Below are 18471 nucleotides of genomic sequence, written 5' to 3'. Positions count from 1 at the left end.
CAATTTGGCCCCAGAGTAGGGCTCTTCACCTGCATGCCACAGAGTCAACCTCAAGGAAGCTGGAGGCTCAGTTGGGCTTTGCAGGACAAGCCACAAGACAGAGGCACCTCTGCTGGGAAGAAGGACTAAGGACTTCCCCTCATGCACTTCCCATGAGCCAACCCGGGGTATCTCCCGAAGGCCTGCATCCCTCTCTCTACTCTCTCACCCCTGCCTTTCCCACCCAGCCAGCCTCCCGCATGCTCTTCTTTCCCTTCCTCCTCCCGTTGTCCACGTCTAAGAGTTCATCCTGGCCAATGACGGGGAGCTCCCAGAGCGGGTGATGTTGGAGTAGAGCTTGGAAGGATCCATAGGAGTTTGCCAGGAGAAGGTGGAGGAGAAGTCAAGGTTGACTGTACAGTTGTCTCACCTACATTCTCGGCATTCTGGGAGTCTCCATGCTTCAGTTTCCTCATCTGTAAACATGATAGTAATGAGTACCTACTGCTTCTCAGGGTTTTTGTAAAGATGAAATAAGCTACTACATGTACGTAAGTAAAAAAATAATTTTACTTAATAAACACTCCTGTAGTGCTTACCACATGCCAGGCACTGTTCTAAAGGCTTCACACTATTAAAAAGTGCTTAGAGCATGCCTGGCACATGGTAAGTCCAATATGTGTGTCTTCTGCTATTATTATTACAGTCATGCTCCACATAACAATGTTTCAGTCAACCACAGATCACATATACAGAGGTGATCTCGTAAGATTATAAGGGAGCTGAAAAATTCTTGCCACCTGGTGACATCATACACTGGTGTGAACAAACCTACTGCACAGCCCGTTGTATAAAAGTCTAGCACAGGGCCAGGCGTGGTGGCTCAAGATTGTAATCCCAGCACTTTGGGAGGCCGAGGCGGGCAGATCACTTGAGGCCAGGAGTTTAAGATCTGCCTGGCCAACATGGTAAAACCCCATCTCTACCAAAAATACAGAATTAGCAGGGCGTGGTGTCGCGTGCCTGTAATCCCAGCTACTTGAGAGGCTGAGGCAGGAGAACTGCTTGAACCCAGGAGGCGAAGGTTGCAGTGAGCTGAGATCATGCCACTGTACTAGCACTACAGCCTGGGTGACGGAGTGAGACTCCATCCCCCTCACACACACAAAAAAAGTCTAGCACATAGGATTATGTACAGCATATTATACTTGATAATGATAATAAATGACTGTTACTGGTTTGTTTACTATATTATACTTTTTTTTTTTTTTTGAGACATAGTCTGGCTCTGTCACCCAGGCTGGAGTGCAGTGGCCGGATCTCAGTTCACTGCAAGCTCCGCCTCCTGGGTTCACGCCATTCTCCTGCCACAGCCTCCCGAGTAGCTGGGACTACAGGCACCCGCCACCTCGCCCGGCTAGTTTTTTTGTATTTTTTTTAGTAGAGACGGGGTTTCACCGTGTTAGCCAGGGTGGTCTCGATCTCCTGACCTCGTGATCCACCCGTCTCGGCCTCCCAAAGTGCTGGGATTACAGGCTTGAGCCACCGCGCCCGGCCTACATTATACTTTTTATCACTATTTTAGAGTGCATTCCTTCTACTTATTAAAAAAGTTAACTGTAAGACAGCCTCAGGCGGGTTCTTTAGGAGGTATCCAGAAGAAGGCACTGTTACCACAGGAGATGACAACTCCATGCATGCTATTGCCCATGAAGACCTTCCAGTGGGACAAGGTGTGCAGGTGGAAGACAGTGATACTGATGAACTTGATGCCATGGAGGCCTAGACTAATGTGCGTGGTTGTGTCTTAGTTTGTAACAAAAAAAGTTTAAAAAACAAAAATAAAAATTCAAAAATTCAAAAATTGCTAGAATAAGGACATAAAGAAAATGTTTTGTAGAGCTATACAATTATTATTATTATTATTATTACTATTATTGAGATGGAGTCTCACTCTGTCACCCAGGTTGGAGTGCAGTGGTCCGATTTGGCTTACTGCAACCTCCACGTCCTGGGTTCCAGCGATTCTCTTGCCTCAGCCTCCTGAGTAGCTGGGACTACAGGTGCACACCAACATGCCTTGCTAATTTTTGTATTTTTAGTAGAGACGGGACTTTACCATGTTGGTCAGGCTGGTTTCGAACTCCTGACCTCAGGTGATCTGCCCACCTCGGCCTCTACAGTGCTGGGATTACAGGCGTGAGGCAACACAACCGGCCTACAATGTGTTTTAAGCTACGTGTTATTTCGTGAGTCAAAAAGGTACTTGGGGGTTTTTTTGTTTTGTTTAGTTTTTTTGTTGTTGTTTGTTTGTTTGTTTTGAGACGGAGTCTCGCTCTGTCGCCCAGGTTGGAGTGCAGTGGCACGATCTCGGCTCACTGCAAGCTCTGCCTTCCGGGTTCACGCCATTCTCCTGCCTCAGCCTCCCGAGTAGCTGGGACTACAGGTGCCTGCCACCATGCCTAGCTAATTTTTTGTATTTTTAGTAGAGAAGGGGTTTCACCATGTTAGCCAGAATTGTCCCGATCTCCTGACCTCGTGATCCGCCCGCCTCGGCCTCCCAAAGTGCTGGGATTACAGGAGTGAGCCACTGCACCTAGCCTAAAAAGTTTTTTAAAAATTAAAAAGTTTATAAAACTCTGAAAAAGTTACAGTAAGCTAATTATTATTAAAGAAAAACATTGTATAAATGTAATGTATGCAGTGTGCACTGACAGTCCTGCTAGCTCCATTCATGGCAAATGCCTTATACACGTGCACCATTCTTTTATCTTTTATAGAATATTTTATTGTACCTTTTATTTATTTATTTTTAGAGACAGGGTTCCACTTTGTCACCCAGGCTGGAGTGCTGTGGTGTAATCATGGCTCACTGCAACCTCAACCTCCTAGGCTCAAGTAATTCTCCTGCCTCAGCCTCCTGAGTTGCTGGGACTACAGAAATATACCACCACACACAGCTAATTTTTTAAAATTTTATTTTTATATAGAGAGAGGCTCACTATATTGCCCAGGCTGGTCTTGAACTCCTGGCCTCAAGCAATTCTTCTGCCTCAGCCTCCCAAAGTGCTGGGATTACAGGCATGAGCCCCCGTGCCCAACCTCTTGAGCTTTTTCTATGTTTGTATATGTTTAGATACATAAATACTTGCCATTGTGTTATAGTTGCCACAGTGTTCACAGAGTAGCATGCTGTGCAGCTTTGTAACCTAGGAGCAATGGGTTGTACCATATAGCCTAGGTGTGCAGCAGGCTATCCCACCTCGGTTTGTGTAAGGACACTCTATGATGTTCACAAGGTGAAATCGCCTAACAACGCATTCCTCAGAACACATCCCGTCGTTAGGTGACGCATGACTGTACTGCGGTATCTTTGGCATCTTCATTTTTAGTGCTGTGCACCTGCTGTGTGTCATTGTGCTGGACACTTAGATCTGTCCACTTTTTGGGTCCCCACAAATCTTCTCTGCAGCAATCATCACCGTGCCCATGACACAGAGGAGGAAGCCAAGGCTCGACGGGTGGGGAGGAGGTGAAAGGGCCTCCCCAGGATGACCTAGGAAGAACTTACTGTGGCTAACTGTGAATGACACCTGTATGCCCCCAAACCCATGCCCTTTCCTGACAGTATGCTGGTAAGACTACTTCAATATCTCCAGCAAGGCAAGATAAGGGTCTAGGCTTGGCCAGAGCCTTGAAAATGGGCAGGGGCGGGCAGTGAGGGCAGGGGATGGTGATGAGCAAATCTAATGTCCTCCAAGGTGGGAGGAGTAATCCCCAGCCGGCTCATCTCCCAGGACTGACGTGAACGGCAAGCAAGGCCAAGGACTTCCTGGACAGTGCTTCATGAGCGGAAACACGTGGCTCATTGGGAAGGGCTGCTTTTGCTACTTTCTCTGGCAATGGACAAACACCTCTGGAGGAGGGAAATAGCTGAAGCCACGTCAGTCATGACAATTCCATGCAAATTATTTCAACAGAGCCATTCATGAGAGTCAGTTTTCATAGAAGGGGAGGGAACAGGGTCCATGAAGGCACTGACCACCTGGAAGTGGATGACGTAGAGCTGAGGAAGATAGAGCATTGCAGGAGTTCAATGCCCTGGGCGAATGGCCAGGGCCCTAGACTTGCAGCAGGGGAGCCAGCTCTGCATTTCCTGGGGGTGCAACCTCAGGCAGTTCCCCGTGCCCGTCTGGGAATTGCTTTCTTTTTTTTTTTCTTTTCATTTTTTTTTTTTTTTTTTGAGACGGAGTCTCGTTCTGTCTCCCAGGCTGGAGTGCAGTGGCCCGATCTCCGCTTACTGCAAGCTCCACTTCCCAGGTTCATGCCATTCTCCTGCCTCAGCCTCCCAAGTAGCTGGGACTACGGGCATCCGCCACCAGGCCCAGCTAATTTTTTGTATTTTTAGTAGAGACGGGGTTTCACCGTATTAATCAGGATGGTCTCCATCTCCTGACCTCATGATCCGCCCGCCTCAGCCTCCCAAAGTGCTGGAATTACAGGCGTGAGCCACCGCACCCAGCTGCTTTCTTTTCTTTTAAAGCACTTTATTATGGATAATTTAAAGTGTAAACTTAGATTAGATAGAATAATATAACGAAGCCCCTGTGTGCCCATCGCTCAGCATCTACAATGATCAACTCAAGACCCATCTTATTTCCTCCATTCCTTCACCCACTCCTCCCCAAATTATTTTGAAGTCAGTTCCAGACGCCCTTCACTTCATCTACAAATATTTCAGTCTATATCTCTAAAAGGTAAGGACTCATTTAAAAAAATAAATAAAGGGGAAAAACTACAGGGCCCTTATCACATCTAAGAGCACTGACAATGAATCCTTAGTAACAAATATTCACTCGGTCACTTGAGCCCAGGAGTTTGAGACCAGCCTGGACAACATGGCAAAACTTCATCTCTACAAAAATACAAAAATTAGTCGGATGTGGTGGCGAGCACCTGTAGTCACAGCTATTTGGGAGACTGAGGTTGGAGGATCACCTGAGCCCGGGGAGCTCGAGGCTGCCATGAGTCATGATCAGACCACTGCACTCCAGCCTGGGCAACAGAGTGAGACCCTGTCTCAAAGAAAGAGAGAAAATATAAATATAAATATATATATATACACACACACATACATGTTTTTACTCATTCACTCAGTGTTCAATTTCCACTTGCCTCATAACTGGGAAATTTTAGAAAATACAATTTATTTGAATCAGGATCCAAATCAGGTTCCCACAATGGTCAGCTAACATGTCATTTAAGCTTTTCTATAAATTCTCCATCTCTCTCTCTCTCTCTTTTTTTTTTTTTTTTTTTTTTGTCTTCCTTAGAATTTATTTGTTGAAAAAACTGGATTGTTTTTCCTACAGAATGTCCCACAGTGTGGATTTTGCTGATAGGGCCAATGTGTTCATCGTAAACACATTGTTTATGATAAAATGGGGTAATCATTGTCTCCAAGAATTAAATAAGATCATGTCTATGAATGAACGACGATAATTGGAAGGCACCCCACAAATGCCATGTGTTAGTGCTTCATTAGAGCCTTTCAATAACACCCTGGTGCTGCTGTTGTTCTGATGATATAATTGAGGTTCAGAGAAGCGTAGTAACCTGCCCACCCTCACAGCTAGCTCATGGCAGGGAGGCAGCAGAATCCTACCGCACCTTCCCATTGCTCTAGGGCTTTGGGATTCTGCTGTTTGAGCCTCAGTTGCTGCATTTGCAAAAACAGGCCAGGAAGCCAGACCTGGGGCTTCAATGAGCTAACAAGATGCCTGGTACCTGGCATAGTGCCTCACTCCGTTCCTTTCGCTGTCTGCCTCTCTCATCCCTACTGGTTATCTGGCGGTGATAAACCTAGATCCTCATCTGCCCTGAGCCCACCCTCAGGCTGGCAGAGGCAGGGCGGGCAGCCCTGGAAGCTGAGCACATTCTGTTCTCAGGGCAGCTTGAGCCGGGTGACTGTGACCTCTTGGGCTGCAGGAAACAATCAGCTCTTCTTCCTCCTTGCCTCTTGATTCTGTTGCTCATATCTTGGGTGATGGGGCCCAGAGGGAAATGCTCCAACTTCCAGCAGTGCCCAGCCTATCTGTGCCCAAATACATGGTTTCCAGGCTCTGCCCTTGGCTCTAACAAGCCTAAGGCATAGTTCCTCCTAGAGCTGACTCTGATAGTTTGATTTCTACCCAAGCTCAGTGTCACTTAATCAATAGGCGGTGTGCTGGGCCCTGCAAATAAGAATAACAGTAACAATGATAGCAACAACAGCAGTAATAATTGCCCACATTTGTACAGCACCTACTCTCTGCCTGCCATAGTTCTAAGCACTATGCATATGAGGCCAGTACTAGTACTGCCCCCATTTTACAGGTGAGGAAACTGAGCACTGAGTTTGAATTGCTCACCCAAGGTCACATAGCTAGTCACTGATAGAGAAAGGATTTGAAAAAAGGTTTGCCTGGTAAAAGGTAGGTGCTGCAAAGAGAAGAATACAAATCCAGCTGCAGATGGGCATATATGCCATGCTTCATGCCTCCATATACCAACCTTATTGTTCTCATTTGCCTTCAAGGAAATCGAGGCTCAGAGAGGTAGAGCAATAAGTCTGCTTGACTTCAAGGCCATGCTCTTTCTACTCCTCCAAGCTGAAAATAAAATCACATCACTAGAACTCAAGAGAGGAGGGGAGAAGGGTAGGAGGGAGACAGCGGGCTGACAGCACTCAGAAGATGGGGCATTCATTGCCTTCTGAAGCTCCCTGCATGAACAGCCACGCATGCTTGGCTTTGAATCTTGGTAAACCAACCCCGCACATCATAGAAGGTGTCTAACTGACTCACTTCTGTGAGGACCTCCCAGCGGCAGGTCTGGCCTCTTCACCCCATTTTACAGCTGTGCAGACTGAGGCTCCAAGGTGTCAAACTGTCTGAGGTCCCACAGTGAGGCCCTGGGGACCAGGGCTCTGTCCCTGAACTGCCTAGCAGTGTGGGGCAATCTTGGTGGGGCTTGGAGGTGGCCGTTGAGGAAGAATGACCCTCCCCAACCAAAGACCAGTGTCATCACAGTCACAAGACTCTGGTTATCAGCCATCTCCCAGATAGACTGTACATGCTCTAGGGAGAGAGGCCGGGGCTGTCATGGGGACCCCTCGGCTCCCAGTTCCAAGCACAGAGCCAGGCACAGAAACTTTATTGGAAGGAGGTAGGGATGGGTAGGATGGTGTATCAAAGCCATAGGCCTCAGGCTCCAACCCACTCTCAGGGCCAACAGCATCCTGGCTATCACGTATTACGAAGAAGAAACTTCCTTTTTTTTTTTTTTTTGAGACAGGGTCTCTCACTCTGTCACCCAGACTGGAGTGCAGTGATGCAATCTGGGCTCACTGCAACCTCTGACTCCTGGGTTCAAGCGATTCTCCTGCCTCAGTCTCCCAAGTAGCTGGGATTACAGGCACCCGCCACCAAGCCCAGCTAATTTTTGTAGTTTTAGTAGAGATGAGGTTTCACCATGTTGACCAGGCTGGTCTTGAACTCCTGACCTCAAATGATCCACCCACCTCGGCCACCGAAAGTGCTGGGATTACAAGCTTAAGTCACCATGCCTAGCCAAGAGGAAGAAAGTTCTAGAAGAAATATTTATAGGACATGTAGAGCTTTCCCTCGAAGGAGGGAATTTTGCGACTGTTACACCCATACCTGCGGGCTGTCCCGTTGCAAGGGGCAGAACAATCCCGTGTGCCCCCAGAGCGTACGAGCACTGGAGATGGGTAAAACCGGAGAGACAGATTTCAGCTGAAATTAGGAAGTACTTCAAAATAGGCAGGGTGGCCCGCTGGCCCTCAGGACACAGCCAGCTGGCTGGGACAGGAGTTACGCCAAGTAGGGGCAGGAAAAGGGATTTCTACACCACGGAGGGCCCCAAGGCTGGCTTTGAGGCCTGCCTAGCTCTATAACCCCAGGTGTCAGGAGTTGACCTGTGATTCTGGGTCACATTCTCTCATCCGGAGGTTCTATTCTGTTCCAACGCCATCATCAGAGCCCCTGTGAGCTACGCGCTGACTGTGGCAGGTGCCATGCAGAGCATTCTAGCTCATGCAGTCCTCACAGCACTCCACGCAGGGCATATTCTGACCCCATTTGACAGATGGGGAAACTAAGACTCACAGAGGTCAAGTGGCTTGTCCAGAGTCAGCGCCAGGAAATGTCAACACCTGGATTTGAAAACAGACTTCAGACTTCAAAGCCATCTTGTCTCGTCTCAGCTGCTCTGATCCTGGTATCCTGTGGTCCCAAAATTTTCTCTGTGGCCTAAAGCCAGAGTTCTTCCCCTGGGGGTGAACCACAGGCCCCTCTCACCACTGCTTGGCCCCTCCCAACCACAGCCCCCACCCCAGCCTCACCGCAGCGGCTCCGTGGTTTCCTGGACACTCTCAACCAACGGCAGCTTTTACCATAATGGTTCCCAGGAGGGGCTGTTAGTCCATTTTCCCTGCTTGGTTCTCAATTTCTTTGATGGGGGAAGATGGCTGGGGCCCAGGATGCAGCCATGGGCTGCCCTCCCCAAATAACCATATTTATCTCATATTCTGGACACAGCACAACATTTCAGCTTAATTTTATTTCCTCTTATAAATGGGCACAGCACGGGAAGTGTTAAAAAACAAAAAAACAAAACAAAACAAAAAAAACAACAAAAAACAAAACCAGTTCCTTCACAAGGCTGGAACAGGTGAGTACCCGCAGTGGGGCAGGCGCCTTGGTCTCTTTTTTCCACTGTCTTTTTCCTTATTTAAGGTTTTGGCCATGAACTCAGGACAGGTACAGTTAATAAACAGGTTACAGGGGAGAGAAGGGGCAGGGAAGGCCTGGGGGAGGGAATGGCAGACCCCCACCCACCCCAGGCCAGTTCTGTACAGGAGAAGGACTCACCAGAGGGAGGGACACTGTCTTCAGGGGGCTCTCTGGAGCCACGCCGCCTACGAAAAATATTTACATGCATTTGCCACGCTGAGGCCAGGGTCACTGTGGTGCCAGGCAGGCACCTGGGGGATGCTGGGGCCATCAGCTCTCCGATGGCGACTCCCGGGGCCCAGTCTCGATGCCTCTGTAAATCTGTACAGTTTGCGGGCTTCTATTTACAGGCAAGAGGCCTGGGGAGGCAAGTCCAGGGTTGTAGTTGTCAGGAGGAGAAATCCAGAGAACCCAGGAGGCAGCTACTCCTGCCCTGCGAGGCAGAGGGTTTGCTCCCTGTGTCCAAGGGCCCCCACCTGGAGGCCTGACAGTCGGCTTTGCCAACCCTAGGGGGGTTTGGTCCACACACCCTAAGCCCTGCCCAGCCCTGGTTGCCACCCACACACCTCCAGCAATCAAGGGGACCAGCCTTTCAGGCAAGGCCCCATCTGGCCCCCTGGAGACAGGGCCTGGGCTCTCCACGTCCTGGCCTGCCTTGTGCTCTGGCAGCCAAGGCCCCAAAGGCTCTCAAGCCACACAAGCTCCCTCTCATTTGGAACTCGCTGTGCTTCCAGCAAATGCCAAAGCCCCTCAGAACACCCCATCACAGGCAAGGGCAGGGGTACATGAGGGCCCTGCATCTGCATTGCACCTTGGAGAACCCTAGCTGGTCCTCACTGAACTCTCTCGTACTGCCTTGTCCTGGTCAGGCTGGCCAGGGCAGATTTGGGCTGGTCAGACTCTTCAACCTCATGAGGATAAAGCCTGAACATCTGCCTTGGGTCCAGGGCTTCATGAACAAGGCCCCTGGCCTCTTCTCTCAAATGCTAAGGACACAGAGAAGAGAAGCCAGTGCCAGGAGCCCAAGCCGCAAATCAGAAGCCAACCCCTGGGATGTGAGGAGCCAGGTCTGCTGGGGCCACCCCCACCATGGGCTCCAGCCCTACAGAGAACCTACACCAACTAGTAGGTCTCCCGCCCAAGGTCCAGTGCCTTCTGGGGCTGGGGGCCCAAGCCCTTTTCTCCTCTATCCTCCCTGGTTTCTCAGCCTTGGCCTGCCCAGGCCGTCTCACCAGAGCTGTGGTCTCGAAGACAGCAGCACCCCAGGGAGCAGGGTAGGGAGGCTGAGCCTTGTGGTCTCTGGCCCCGGGACCCAGCCCTTCTGCTCCAAAAATGACTGAGGCCAACCCACCCCCTCCAGATATTGGGGGCTCCCCATTCCCACTCTTCTAAGGCTGGGTCCACCTGGCTTCCTTGCCAGCCTCTGGGCCCTGTGAAGGAGGGTTTTGGGACTGGAAGATGGAGCCCAGCCTGGAAAAGCCAGGCTATGGGACAGCCCCCGGAACCTCACCCTCACTGCCTACACACTGCTACCCCTCATCCTGCAGAAATCTGCTGCCAGGGCATCTTGCAAAGGGCCCCGAAAGAAAACCTGCCCTCCTGACTTGAATCTGGGCTGTGGGTGAGGGGTGGGAGTGTGAGTGCCAGCCAGTCACAACTCACACCACATCCCTTTGGCTCCAAGAGGCCCCCTGCCAAGCATGCCCTCCCCCAAAGATCTGAGACCCCACATTTAAAATATGGATGGAAATAGCCCTACTTGCTAGGTAACAAAGGAAGTAACCCCTCCCCCACTATCACCTGGTCTCATCCCTCAAACCCTGACCTCAGGGCCTGAGGGATTTGCAGGGGCTGCTTCCAGCCATGGCCCCTGAAGCTGCAGCCAGAACTGTCTGGCCAAATAGGTGAGGGGGTGCCCACAGGGAGGCCCTCTGGGCAGGTGGGCTGAGGTTGGCCTGGCCAGGCAGAGGGCAGAGGGTGCGGAGGGCCCGCCCTCACAGGCACTTTGGAGACTTGTGTCCTGGGAGGCAGAGTCAGCCCCCTAGCTCAGAGCAGGAAGGGGACACAGGGAGATAAAGGAGCCCAACCACATGCCCCCTCCCTGCCCTGGGCCTTCTGTCCTGGGAGACCCAAGACCCCCCAACAACCTGGGGCCAAATTTCCTTCCTCAGCCTTAGAGGAGCCCCCAGGCTGCCAGCCAGTGGGGGGTCTGGCCCCAAACCTCCCCCTTTGCCAACTGCAGTGGGGAGGAAGAAGGTAGGGGTGAGGCCAGGCCCACCTGTGTGCAATGCCCTGAAAGGGCTGTGGCCCCACACTTTTTCCAAGAAAGGCAAGGGCCTGCCTGTTTCCCTCCAGCATTGAGAGCAGGTCATGTGGAGTGAGACTGTGCATCCACATGGAATTGTATCTGACACTGGCTGGGGTTGGTGGCTGCATGGTTGGTGTGGGCACCATGGCATGGGACTGAGTATGACGGGGCAACTTAGGGGGACCCAATATGGGCTGATTGTTCCGGCTCGATTCCACCCTCCCCAGTGAGCCTGAAAGCTGGAGACAATGTGTGTGGTGCCAGAGGGTGGGTGTACTGGGGGTAGGAGGAGGCCACACTGTCACTATCATGTGACCATGACTAGTGACTTGCATTGCAGTGTCTGGGGGTGTGTAAGTGATGCATGAGGATAAACATTCTTGGAAGGATGTGTGTGTTCTGTGATATGTCTTGATTGGCTGGGCGGTCAGGATTGCGTATGGTTTTGTCATTGCATGCTTTTGTCTTGTGTGTGACTGCATGAAAATATGTGTGACAGTGTGGGCAATGGTGTCTGTGCAGAGTCCCCTCATAGGAGGGACATCGGAGCAGCCCCTCCTCACCAATGGCTGCCCCAGCACCCTCAGGAAGCTGTTTCTTGGAGGAAGATGCAGAAAGAAATGAAGTCTGGGGTACATGTGTACTTGGCAGGCAAGAGGAGAGATTCAACAACCCCAGAGAGACCAGGACAAAACAGGCTGGTGACAAGGGATACCCTCTCACCCAGGCAGAGAGAGGCCCTGGGATAGGAGCAAGAGGTTGCAGTGAGTGTCTAGATGATTTCAAGGGCTGTGTTTACCAAATGTTTGTCCTGGAAATCAGTCTGAGTGCCTCTCTGCCCCAAAAAGGAGATTTCAGTGAGCCCTGTGGGTGCCAAGTTGGGGCTCAGGCCTATCTCAAGCCCCATCCTTTCTTCCACCACCAGCCAATCAGGAGCTTTCTTCCTCTCATCCATCTGACATGAGGTCCTGAAGCCCCAGACTGGTGGCAGGGATGAGGGGAACAAGAGATGAGCTCATAAGGGCACAGTCTGGGGCAGATGGCAGCAGCCCCTCTTCCTCGGGGAAGATCTGTGTGAGGCTGGCAGCCTGGGAAGACCTTGGGAGGGAGGGCAGAGAAGAACTGGGGCCAGGTTCCAGGCCCAGTCCCAGGCTTGGGCTGGTGGGGCCAGGCTGGGGACTGGACGGCAGGGTGGTATTGAGGCTGCAGGGAGGCACTGTGGCTCCACTAGGCATAGAACTCCTCCTGCTTGTCAGGCTTCTGGTACGTGACGCTCGCCTGCTTGGGTTCCTCCAGCGTGTAGCTGCCCTCATCCTTCTTCTTCATGCGATAGATGAGCAGTGTGACCAAGAAGGCGGCAAAGAGGGCGCCCACCACCCCGCCCACAATCACAGCTGTGGAGGAAGAGGGCAGAGGTCAAGGCCCAGAGGCAGGGTAGAACCAGGGCAAAGGGTCCTCAGGGGTGGGGGCCAGGGTATGGAGAGGGCTGGGAGTCTTGGATCTGAGTTGGAGTGAAGACGGAGACAATACTACTACTACCAGCACTGGGTAACACTATAGGCCTTCACTGGCTGCATTCTACTTGCCCAACACACTAACTCACTGAACCCTCACGCCAGCCCTATGAGGGAGGGGTTATCTGAAGGCTTCATCAAATTTAAAATGCCATCAGTCATAAGATGCCCCAGTATTTTATAACTGCTAGGAAAGAAAAAACTCTGCTAACTAAATATGACATACCCCAATTACAGAAGAGTTAACATGTGAACAGATGTACCTCTTAGAATTGATTAAGGGCAAAATGACTATCCCCATTCTACTGATGAAAAGAAGGAATGCTGGAGAGGTGAAGTACCTTGCCTTGAGTGCAAAGCCAGAATTTGAACCAAGAGTCCAGAGACTCCCTAGATGCAGCCAGGGCAGGTCCACAGGGACTGGGGTCAAAAATTGGGGAAGGTCAAGCTGAAGGATGGGTCAGAGGTTAGCATCTAGGAAGTGAGGTCCCAGGGGGTCAGCCAGTGTGGCCCAGGAAAGCAGGGATCAAAGTCAGAGTCCACGGAGGGGTCAGAGGGCACTGAGGAAAGACCTAGAGATGGACATGAAGTCAGGGTTGGATATTGGGAAGGAGAAAAGTCAGGAGGAGCCAGAAGGCAGGTCCTGGGGGGTTGAGTTCTCAGGTTTCCTTCCTATCTGGCTCCTAGGAAACCACGCCCTGATCTTCTTTCTGGGTTCCTAGAGGCAAACGGAGGCCCAGCCAGGTGCCTCACTCTGGGATCCTCCCAGGCTCCCCTTGGCCCAGACCCCAATCCTCACCTACGAGCACCTCCTTCCGCTCCAGGATACTCTTCTGAGGCAGCTGAGCAGCTGAGCTGCCCGAGTCGATGGCATTGTCCAGGAGGCCAGGGCCCGGGCGGGCACCCTTGGGCAGTGTCCCAGGTGGAGATGATGGCTTGGCCGCAGCCCCTCCCACAGCTACCACCTCATTGGCTGTGTCTGGTTGTGTGGTCTCTTCTTCTGGCAGCTCAAAGTCTCCGCTGGGCCCCCCACTCACCGGCACCTCTGGCTCATCCCGGACTGTGGTCAGGAAGGTCTCTGGAGTTGGGGTCTGCAGAGAGGATGGCATGAGCCCAGGACAACCACACATGCATGCATAACCCCCCACCACCATCCTACTGCCCTGGGGGGCTAACACTTAGCACTCCCTACATGCCAGGCACTGTGCTACTCACTATCCCCACGAAGGAGTATAACAATGTCCCCAGTTTACACAGCAGGAAGTCAGCTCAGAGCGTAAATGACCTGCCCAAGGACACACAACTAGTAAGTGGGGGACAGAACTAAAATCCAGATCTATCTGCCTCCAGAGTCTGTGTTTCTAACCACTACCACACTGCCTCTGTTCTTGCTCTGGCCACATCCTGTCCCCATCATGTCCCCTCCAGCGGTCTTAGTAACAATCCTCGGGGGATTCCTGCCGAGAACATGTTTGGGAACTGCTGGGTGCAGCTGCTATGGATGTGGGCCTGCTCCGGGTCCACGCCTAAGGCAGGGGAGCATCCTGTAGCCTGGAGGCCAGTCCAAGAGCAAAACCTGCAGAGCATGATGGCCTCAGGGGCAGGTGTCCTGGAAACCAGCTCAGTGACTGACAATCTCTAGGTGGGAGCCATTTGGAGCAGGGATGTCGCTACTTCAAAGGTGGGCATGGAAAGGCGGGCCTGGTGTCCAGGCTGAAGAGAGGCTGCAGCAGTGCCCCAGTGTACACAGCGTGCACAGTGGCTCCTCCAGCAACCTGGGCTCTGTGCACCTTCTCCTGGGTTCCGTACCCCATCATTGTTTCCCCTTCCTGCTTGGCCAAGTCTGTGTGGAAACACCAGGCTGCCCCAGCTGCTTGAGGAGGCGAGGGAAGGGCCCGCATCCTGCTGCAGCTGGCTGGGGAGTCAGAGGGACAGACACTGACCCCAAGGCAGCTCCACGGCCCAAGGGCCCCCCTCAGTGAGGCCAGCTGCAGAGGGCTCTGGCACCCAGTCCATGTTCCCACCTCTCCATCTTACTCAGTGCACCCAGCAGGGACCAGACCACCTCTCTCATGTCCTTGGGATTCATCCATCCCTGGCATTCCTGACATCTTCATCCTCTTCCTGTCAATTCCCCTGCCCCATCCAGAATATCCCAAATGCACACACATGCAGCCCTGGCCCTGCGAGACTGCCCGGCTGTGGTGCCAACTGCTTGGGTTCAAATCCTGACTGCCATTGCTGGCTGCAGAGCCTTGGGAAGTGGTTTCACGTCCCTGTGCGCCAGCAGTTGCTCATCTGTAAAGTGAGATGACCACAGTGTTGCCCGTGGAGGGGCATGAGGGCTGGGGCTAACACAGGGAAAGTGCTGAGCACTGAGCCACACCCAGGCAGCCCTCCACAAGGCAAGTGATGCATTCTCATACAGCCAGCTCTTAACCACCCTCAGACCCATGGTATTAACAACCGTGATGAGGACAGCAGCTGAGAACCTAGTGGCCGCACCATCACCAGGTGCTGTTCTAAGCACTGTGGATGTCAGCAGACTTCATGCTCACAATGAAATGATACACATTCTATTGTTTTCTCCTTTCTGTAGATGAGGAATCGGAGGTATAGAAAGGATCAGGGACTGGCCTGAGGTCCCATGACGAGGAAGTGGCAGCGGAAGGATTCTAATCCAGCTACCAGACTGCCGAGTTAATGCTCTCAACCGAAACACTTAGCCTGGCCTGCCTTGTCACCAATGCACATGTTCACCCAATTCCTTCCCCACCAACGTCCCATCCCATTAGGATCCAACCACCCCAGCCCTCGTTTTCTGTCCCTCTTTCCTCCCCATCTGATCTCTGTCCCTTGGTCCTGCCCCTTGGCCCCACTTTGTCTGGCTCATCTCTATAGCTCCTGGTCCTCAGTCCTGTCCAGCTCCATCCTCCTCATCCCGCCCCTGACCCACCCTCCTCTGCCCTCCTCCCTGTCCCTTCTCAACACCCTCACCTGAGCCACCTCTGTGGGTCCAGGGGCAGTGGTCCCCAGGGGCAGGGTGCTCCTCTCAGGGATGTCAGGCTCCTGGGTGGTGGCCGGCCTGGGAAGGGCTCTTGGCCGGGAGGTAGCTGTGCTGACCAGCCTGGGTGTTGGGGCCTCAGTGTCCAAGACAGCTGCCGTGGTGGGAGGGGAGGGCGCCTCGGGGGTAGTGGCCCGTGCCGTGGCTACCGTGGTCAGTGGAAGAGGCAGAAGCCTCTGTACGCCGGTGGTCCTTACAACAGCAGTGGTGGCCGTAAAAGGGGGTGCTGCAGGGGTGCTGGGGGCGGCGGTGGCCACTGTGGCAGGCACTGTGGCCACAGTCGGGGTCCCTGTTGTTGTGGCAGCAGTGGTAGCCGTGGTAGTGGAGATGGTGGTGGCTCTCTGGCTGGGCTCTTCCGGGACTTCTGTCACCACCAGGGGGCTGGTGGCTGGCTCTGGGGTGGGGCGCTCAGAGGGGAGCTCTTCAAATGGTGTGCCCACAGGCTGGATGTTCGTGGTGGGCAGCACCGCAGGTGTGGTGGACACCGCCAGGGCCACATCTGGGCTGAAGCGCATGGCTGTCTCAATGCCCGACTCCTGCTCGAAGTCTGAGGGGGTGGGGGAGAGGGAGAGAGCTAGGGAGCTGGGTGGTTGTGAGGGGCATGAGGATCCCAGGTAAGCAATGGCCATCAAGATTAGGTCTCCCAACCCCCTCTCTTTGCCCAATTTTCCCAGAAAAGATGAGAGAAAGGAGGACGGCACAGCCTGGCCAGAGGTGGCCAGTTGCTGATGTTCCCCAACTTCTCTCTGCCAAGTCAAAAATTCTGGGCGCCGCCTCTCCCAGGAAGCCTTCCTTGACTATTCCTGCCCACCCGACCTACAGCTTCTATGAGGTTGAATCCAGGCAGCAGCAACTGAGGTGCTTCTGGTTGCAAAACTTGCTGGGGCTTGCAGGGGAACACAGGAGTGGCATTCTGGGAAGAGTCAGCCCCCAGAGGCACCCCTACCACACGGTCAAGGCAGGGGTGGCACACTAAGGGCTTCCCCCCAGAGGCACAGGCAGAGGGTAAGAGGGAGAAGAAGCCCTTGCAGCAGGGGAACTGCTTGAGCAATCTGGCTGATGCAAAGCCAGGACAGTGAAGGAACTTGGGAGGAAATGAGACAGGCGAAGCAGGAGGGAGAAGCCACAGCCAGCTCCTGGGCTCGGAACCAGGCAGGAGGGAGGGGAGCCAGGGAGCTTTGCGAGTAGAGATGTGACCCAACAGAAATAGGTTTTACAAATAATAATTTGAAAGGGGCTCAAAGGACTGGGCTAAGGAGGGGAGACCAGAGGCAAGGGCTGTGGGGAGCCAACTGTGTGGCGTGCAGACCCCGTACCATCTCCTCAGATGCCAGCCCAGGCCCTCACTGGGCCCAGTCTCAGCCACCGTCTTTTTGCTACTGTTTTGAGAGCTCCTCCTCTGTGCCAGACCCCAACTTCCTATCCCAAACCCTCCTAGAGGCACTGAGAGGAAGGCGTATTTCTCACCATCCGCAGGTGAGAACACAGGGACTCAGGGAGGGGGAGCACCGAGGGGCGCACAGTTGCTATGTGGCAGAGTGGGGCTCCCAGCGTCCTTCTCTCCCGAGACTCTGCTAGACCCACCTGGCCTGGCTCCCCTTCCCCAGGGCGGAGCCAAACCAGGCACCACTTGAAGCACCTGCCCTGTCTCATCACAGCCCTAACCCCACCACTGGCCACAGCTTATTGGACCTGATGGAACCACCCAAACCAAGCAAGGTCTGCAGAGACAGCCACATAGCACACACAGAGATGCAGACGGGGGACCCTGGAGAGCTGGGCATCCTGGGCTCTGAGGTCCTCCCAGGCCTGGGTCCCTCCCCAGGAGGATATTCTGCCCTTCTTGTTCTGGGGATCCTGCCCAAGAACTTGTCTGACCCACACAGTAAACGCCTCCTGCCTTACTGAAGCAAGCCCTCATGGGCTGCTCAGAGAAGGGGCTGGATACAGACTGGTCACTGCCACCAGGCAGGGGTAGGGAAGGGGGTACTTACAGCCCGAGCCCGACCCTGAGTAGAGGTCATCCAGTTCGTCATCGGGAAAGGAGTCATCGTCCCCAGAGCCCTCCAGGTCCACAGGCCTCTCAAAGTTCTCACTGCGCCAGCGCTGGGCCTGGGGAAGGCAGAGGTGGACACAGGGCTCGGTACCTGAGACTGGCAGCTGGGTGTGCCCAGAAGGGCAACAGGTGTCCTTGTGGGCCGAGTGACATCCACATGGGTGACAGAGATCTTGTGTGTACCCGGAAGGAAAGTGCGTGTGTGTGAATAATTCACGGGGTAGGGGTGGGGCGGGGCAGGTCACCTGGGGCCCCATCCCAGAAGGCTTTCAGTGTCTGGCTGATGACTTTCTCTTAGAAACTGGTCATTTTTCATCTTGACTGCACATCTGAATATTGTGAAAATTAAATTCAGTGGTTCAGTAGGTCTGAGGTGGTCTCTGAGCAGGTGCAATGTTGGACTGCCTGTGGGGAGCCCGGGGGTGTGTGTGAGCAGGGGAGGGCTGGACTGGCCCTGCATTTGGGGCCCAGCCTCTCACCCCCTGCCACTGATGGGCCCCCTTCTGGAGTTGATACAAAGCCAGAGTGAGGATCTCAGTCCTGTCTTCATATCCCCAGCCTCAACCACCTGCTCCAGAGCCCTGCCCAGCCCAGCCAGGGCAGGGAGCCAGGAGGTGCCCCTCACCAAATGCACACACACACACAGTCTCAAAGTAATGAATTAATCAGTATTTACTTTCTACCAGTGAGTCATGGAGTGGAACAATTAGTGTAATTGCTCCCGTGACGAATCGCTGGGTCTTCCTCCTTTTTAG

The 18471-nt window shown here is 53.1% G+C and overlaps 1 protein-coding gene across 1 annotated transcript in view; it reads right to left on the bottom strand.

Annotated features, from left to right (window-relative positions):
* Positions 1 to 8582: 8582 nt before the first annotated feature.
* Positions 8583 to 18471, bottom strand: part of SDC3 (syndecan 3) — a 40036-nt gene continuing 30147 nt past the window's right edge. Inside the window, exons 2-5 of the mRNA XM_033227421.1 lie at positions 17655 to 17772; positions 15594 to 16207; positions 13396 to 13687; positions 8583 to 12476 (exon numbers count right to left, since the gene is read on the bottom strand). Coding sequence (XP_033083312.1) covers positions 12310 to 12476; positions 13396 to 13687; positions 15594 to 16207; positions 17655 to 17772 — 1191 coding nt within the window. The 3' untranslated portion in view covers positions 8583 to 12309. The remainder of the gene's footprint in view (positions 12477 to 13395; positions 13688 to 15593; positions 16208 to 17654; positions 17773 to 18471) is intronic.

The sequence above is a fragment of the Trachypithecus francoisi genome, unplaced genomic scaffold, assembly GCF_009764315.1.
Source record: "Trachypithecus francoisi isolate TF-2019V2 unplaced genomic scaffold, Tfra_2.0 Lachesis_group12, whole genome shotgun sequence".
NCBI classification, from domain to species: domain Eukaryota; kingdom Metazoa; phylum Chordata; class Mammalia; order Primates; family Cercopithecidae; genus Trachypithecus; species Trachypithecus francoisi.
Note: the sequence above shows the minus strand (reverse complement) of the source record. Positions and strands in the feature narration are given on the sequence as shown.